The sequence below is a fragment of the Aspergillus nomiae genome (assembly GCF_001204775.2).
Source record: "Aspergillus nomiae NRRL 13137 chromosome Unknown contig00758, whole genome shotgun sequence".
Lineage (NCBI taxonomy): Eukaryota > Fungi > Ascomycota > Eurotiomycetes > Eurotiales > Aspergillaceae > Aspergillus > Aspergillus nomiae.
This window is the reverse complement of record NW_015378813.1, coordinates 1-5910: the sequence shown is the minus strand read 5'-3', so window position 1 is coordinate 5910 and position 5910 is coordinate 1. Positions and strand designations below refer to the sequence as shown.

General features: G+C 47.2%; 1 protein-coding gene across 1 annotated transcript; it reads left to right on the top strand.

The window, feature by feature from the left end:
- Positions 1–1971: 1971 nt before the first annotated feature.
- On the top strand, positions 1972–4451 carry skn7 (putative stress response transcription factor SrrA/Skn7; the record flags this gene model as incomplete). The annotated part of the gene is made up of 8 exons (XM_015556955.1): positions 1972–2028; positions 2170–2186; positions 2342–2414; positions 2488–2631; positions 2690–3625; positions 3685–3874; positions 3932–4268; positions 4310–4451. 8 exons carry the CDS (start codon positions 1972–1974, stop codon positions 4449–4451), a joined length of 1896 nt encoding a protein of 631 aa, XP_015400907.1.
- Positions 4452–5910: the final 1459 nt, after the last annotated feature.

Sequence of the window (5910 nt, the reverse complement as noted above, 5' to 3'; positions counted from 1 at the left end):
CTTGCCTTTCTCGCAGGTATATATATCTCTACGGGCAAACATAAGTGAACGGTACATCCATGGAGAACGGAACATACCTGCTAAGTAAAAAAATAAATAAAATAAATAAATTGCATTCTGTCGATCAGAGTCGATCGGCCGAATGGGCTACGTCACAAACGAAGAGGAGGTTTTATTGTTCTTATTATAGGTCGGGGTTCTAAGTTATTGTACCCGACGGAAAGCGAATCTCTGGAGGTGGCGTATAGCTCCCCCTGTTAGCCATGGAAGGGTCTGGCCCCCTCTACCCTGGAACTGGTGGCACTTGCGGAGTACTTCATATCAGAGTTATTTTGGGGGAACAAAATGCAGTCAGGAGACGGAAGGAAAGTATAGTTAGAATATGATGGCATTAGGTGCGGCAGTTGGATGGGGCAGGATGCTAAGACTGACCTGCAAGCGATCAGCAACGAATAACCGGAATCAGTATGTGTCTTCCGAGTCACAGGTGACTTTTGATGACCAAGTGGGTTAGTCTCCACCGTTGAAGGATTTTAAACTATAAACAGTAAATACAACTGAACCTTGAAGCACAATGAATCGGGTGCATGCTATCTTTGTTTTACATTTGTTGATTTCTTTTTTCTCGGAAAAACAAAAATCTTCAATGAAAAAAGAAACGTCAGATATTTCTGAGTCAATACTACCCTACTATCTCCTACAGAAATAGCGTGAAGTATGGATCCATGCAAACGAACTACTACTACCTACTACCTTACATACCACCAAGTGTACATAATTAATGTTATGTAATATGTACACCTGACTAGAATGCATCCCAAAAAGGAATGATTCAAGATCACCTTTGGACTAGTGCCCTCAAAATTCGGTGATGGTTAAATGAATGGATCCAAAGAAGTCAATGTCATCAGATACTAGTATGCCGATGAGAATGAACAATCTCCGCTCTTCTCTCCTCTCTTTCCTTCGACGATCGCTGCAGGTTGATTTGCCCCTCCTCTTGCATATCCAACAACCTATCTCCATCTTTTCCCCTCCATCCTTTCCTCGCACGTTATCTGCATCATGAACGCACTGACCTTTTCTTTTTTTTTTCCACTGTTCAATTTCTTGGAAACCAGAACACAAAGGAAGGCAAAGAGAGAATAACTCAGATGTAACTAGCTGTCCCTTTATGACTGGCAACAAATCTACTCGTAAGAATCAAGCCATGTTCTCTAATCATTTAAGGCACTAAAGTCGACAGTACGAGAAGTGGACTGTTTTCTCCACATCATCATTTCCCCTCCGAGGTAATTGCACTTAGTAGATGTCTTGTCGGCTGTTGTTTACGGTCAGAGTGTCAGAGACGAGCTCCTGTCTGTTTTTCCTTCCCCCTTTAGCTCCTTGCATTGGGGGAAGTGAAAGCTGTTTAACATTGCGATAAGTGTACCCAAGAATTTCAGAAGGGGAGGACCAAAAACAAAAAACAAAAAAAGCAATGAAAGGAATGGGAAAAGTAAAAAAAAAAAAAGCAGAGAAAAAATGGCAAGTTGTGGCTAGTGAACGGTGACTGGTGGTTCAGACAGCACAGAAAAGGCCAATGGCGGGTGCAGAGACCAAGTCAGTGACCCCCATCAAAAGTCCCACTTTTGCAACGAAGTAGTAAATTACCCAAAACTTAACTAGGGAACTGCCACCATCTCTTCCCTACTCTTTCTCTTGACCTCTCTCAACCAAACGCCGTCCAGTTTAGACCGTCATTTTTTCCCCTTCTTCTTCTTCTTTTCTCTTTCTCTTCTTCACCTTTATTTCTTACTGATCCTTTCTCCCGGAAATTTCTCCTTCGCGATCTCGGTGCGTAATTGACCACCGGCTTGGATATTCTTTCTTTTTCCTTTTCAATACTTTGCCGCAGCCGTTGTTCGTGAGGTTCTGCGACGTGCTTGAGCCTGTTGCTTGTTCGATCGGTCGCGACCCATCTAGCCCACGATGGACGGTGGCCAGACCACAACCAATACCGCCCCCGCGGGCAACTCCAGCGATTTTGTAAGTGTTGATCTTTTTGACAATGATATCAATGATATTATTTCTCTTTATTCTTACTATATTATTGTTACTTTTTTTTCTTGCTTTTGTCTTGAAGTAAAAGCTATAGCATTCGCTCACCATCGCTGACAAAATGCATAGGTGCGGAAACTTTACAAGTGAGTTTGATCGTCTCCTTTTTGTCTCTACCCCCGAGCTCTCCCGTCGACCCGACTTAATGCCGCTATACGCCCTCCTATTCAAGATGCCTTCGTCTAGTACTTGAAAGGCTTCTTCCTCTCTCTATCTGATCACTAACCTTTCCTTTTCCAAGAATGCTGGAGGATCCGTCCTACTCGGAGATTGTGCGGTGGGGTGATGAAGGGGACAGTTTTGTCGTCTTGGAGGTAATGCACGTCCTCGTGTTTGAAGAATTCGCAGCCGCTGTCCTCCTGCTAATCGATCCAAATCCGGTCGCAGTGCGAGAAATTTACGAAAACCATCCTTCCCAAACATTTCAAACACAGCAACTTTGCCAGCTTTGTACGACAACTAAACAAGTACGACTTCCACAAAGTGAGACAAAATAATGAAGAGAATGGTCAATCACCGTATGGCCAGAATGTAAGATTGCGATACTTGGCACTGGTGGCTTGACAGGGTTGTCTGATCAGGAATCTAGGCATGGGAATTCAAGCACCCCGAATTCCGAGCGAACAGCAAAGAGTCACTCGACAACATTCGACGAAAGGCACCCGCCCCTCGGAAACAGGCCCAGAGCAACGAAGATTCTGTTCCAACGCAACAGATCGATCTCTTGAATCAGCAAATAGTGGCGCAGCAACAACAAATCCAGCATCTTTCGGATCGTTATGCACAATTAACTGTCGACCATCAGATCATGCTGCAGGAAGTTATGAGAGTTCAGAAAACAGTCCTCAACCACGAACATGTAATCCACCAACTGATGACATATCTCTTATCAGTGGATGCTCGTCAACGGCGAGACAGTAAAGCATCCGGACCTTTCCAGGCACAAGGTCAAGGGGGGTCGACCTTGAGCCCTTCCCAGGTGGCGTCGATGGACGATGAACCTTCGTCGCCCTTGCAGCACGCCTCGAAGCTTCTCAATGATATGAATGCCGAAATTCAGTTCAATCTCGGCGGCCTTGATTCGTTAGGGGAGCCACCCAAAACAGGTCCCGTTGTGGCCACGACGCCCGCAATGGATGCTGCACCGCGGAATGGCGTGGTGCGACCGCCAACTGCAGCCGCTGCGACCCCCGCAAACCCAGCCAATCCGACCAATGCCGCGACCACAGCCTTGGTGTACCCGAAGATGAACGGCGATATTGAACCCGTCGTGTACCCTGTGGGCGCTACTAATGGTATCGATCCGATGTACAGCGAGCATGTTAATAATGTGCCATATCCAATGCCGCCCAAGCAAGAAGTCGACGACGCTCGGAGACAGTTCGCAGACAATCGGAAGAAGAGCACGAATGTTGATCCGGGTTGGATGCGTAGTCCCCATATCTTGCTGGTCGAAGATGATGCGACGTGTCGTCAAATTGGCGGGAAATTCCTATACTCCTTTTCTTGTGTCATTGATACTGCCGTAAGTTGGCTTCACAGGTCATCTTTCCAAGTCTCGTACTCTGACTGATGGGAACGTAGTTCGATGGACTCGAGGCGGTGAACAAAATTCAGGATGGCTCGAAGTACGATCTTATTTTGATGGATATAATTATGCCCAACCTGGACGGTGTCTCAGCATGTCACCTCATTCGGCAGTTTGATAGGACGCCGATCATTGCCATGACATCCAACATCCGGAGTGATGACATTCAGCTTTACTTCCAGCATGGTATGTTAATCTGCTACTAGGATCGGGCTCCGCGACTATCCTGCTAACATTGACTAGGAATGGACGATGTTCTTCCCAAGCCCTTCACGCGAAAGAGTCTTCTGGATATGTTAGAAAAGCACCTGGTTCATTTAAAGACCATTCCGCAAGGCATGGAAACTACCCAACCCACGGCAGCGGTTACAATGGCTGCACAGAGCTCGGCAGCCCAGTCCGTCAAAGAAGATAGTTCTCCTAGCCAGTCACCAGCCACTTCCATAAACAACTGGCAAACTCCCGGCCAATTCCAGGGCATGGCCGCAGTTCACCCTAATCTCCAGCAGGTACAAGGCCAATACGTACCTGCAACCCCCGCCACTGCCGCTGCATATGCGGTAGACCAAAATGGGGTGCAGTATCCGCCAGCTCCTGTGGCCCTCACGGCTGCGGCTGCAGCTGCAGCACGGCCACAACCACGACGCAGGTCTCCGACATGGCCAGTGCTGCCGAGAACCCCAATCTCGCGAAGCGACAGCGTGTATATGCGCACCAACCTCAAACGATGGTCAATCCCGTTCAAGCTGCACGGACCGGCTGAACCTCGCCCATCTCCTCGATGCTGTATATCTCTCAATCAACAAACAACTTACCTCTCTTGCATTCCGCTCCGTGTATCCTCAATCACTCTATTCCCCTTTCATGATTGCTATCTTGATTATAATGAAATCTCTACCCGTACGATACCGTTGACCCCTGGGTGGACTTTTGATAGCTTACGGCGTTTATGAGGCCTTCGCTTGTTTGTCTTTTGTTTCTCGCGGATACTCTCAGCAGAAATGTTGGTGTCATTTATAAAGGGATATAAGGGAGTTGAACTATATTAGGACCTGGGCATTCAGACTGTTTTGGTGTACTGTTACTGTAATTACTTGAACATGTTACATGGGTAAAAGTGTCCTTCGAGTGGGATATCCACGTTGGCGCAATCCCTGATGTTTCGCCTTGGAACACAATTTGATGGTGTTTACACACTAGCTAGCTGTAGTTACCTACTGAAAATACAGAACACATGTGACTATTCACCCACCACACTTCAGATCCATCATCCCGCAATATACCCTCCACTCAGAAGCCCTTAATACGCAGTGCACACGTACATAGGTGGGTATGCTGCGTACTACCCCAGCCCCATACGGACCGAGTATCCACAGAAGCTTAGGAGCTTCCGATTGCCTTTCGGTTCGGGGGTAAAATATCGTCTGACCAGAACTCCTATTTAATTTGAGCTACAGTAAAGAGGTATATTAAGGTTCTAGACCGTTGGTTCCTGGACAAGGGATATTGCCAGAAGTCCAGGAGGGCCTGGGCCTTGGATGGTGTTCTGGACTCTTTGGGGCTGAAGCTGGTCCTTCAGGTCGTGTGTGGCTAATGTCACCCATCACGTGTGTCACGTGAAAGGAACACAGCCTGGGCAGCAAACCCCGCAAACAGAACAAACATGCAAAAAAGGGCGGGAGTGGGATGAATCACAATATGGGTTTGGCGGAGTTTTTGCGTCGAGGGGAACCGGAAATAATTCCTTTAGGTTGTGCAAGCGGTTTCTTTGTTGATTTCCGATTTCTTTGTGAGCCTGCTTATCGTTTGGGCTTCTCAACCACGATCCATCCTCTCTTGCTGGACTTTGTACAGAAATATTTGACCTTTCAGTGAGGCGGGGAAAATCACCTAGTGAGTCGCAGGATGTGGCATTCGATCTTTCCGCGCAACTCACGCTTACCATTGTCTTAGCAGATGGGTCCAAAGCAAAAAGGCGGTGGCTCCAAACAGAGGGGCAATGCTGCGGAGGAAGTAGAAGAGACGTTGCAGGCTGTCGTATGTTATCATTCTGAAATACTACTCTTGCGACTGCCGACTATCAGAGGACGGCGGGGTGCACGATGATCGTGTGGCTAATGTTTTGATGTTTTTTAGGTCCTTGCCGACACCTTCGAGACGAGATTTGAACCTTTCACTCTTGATAAGCCTAGGGTATGTATCTAAGACAAGCTCTTGAGACG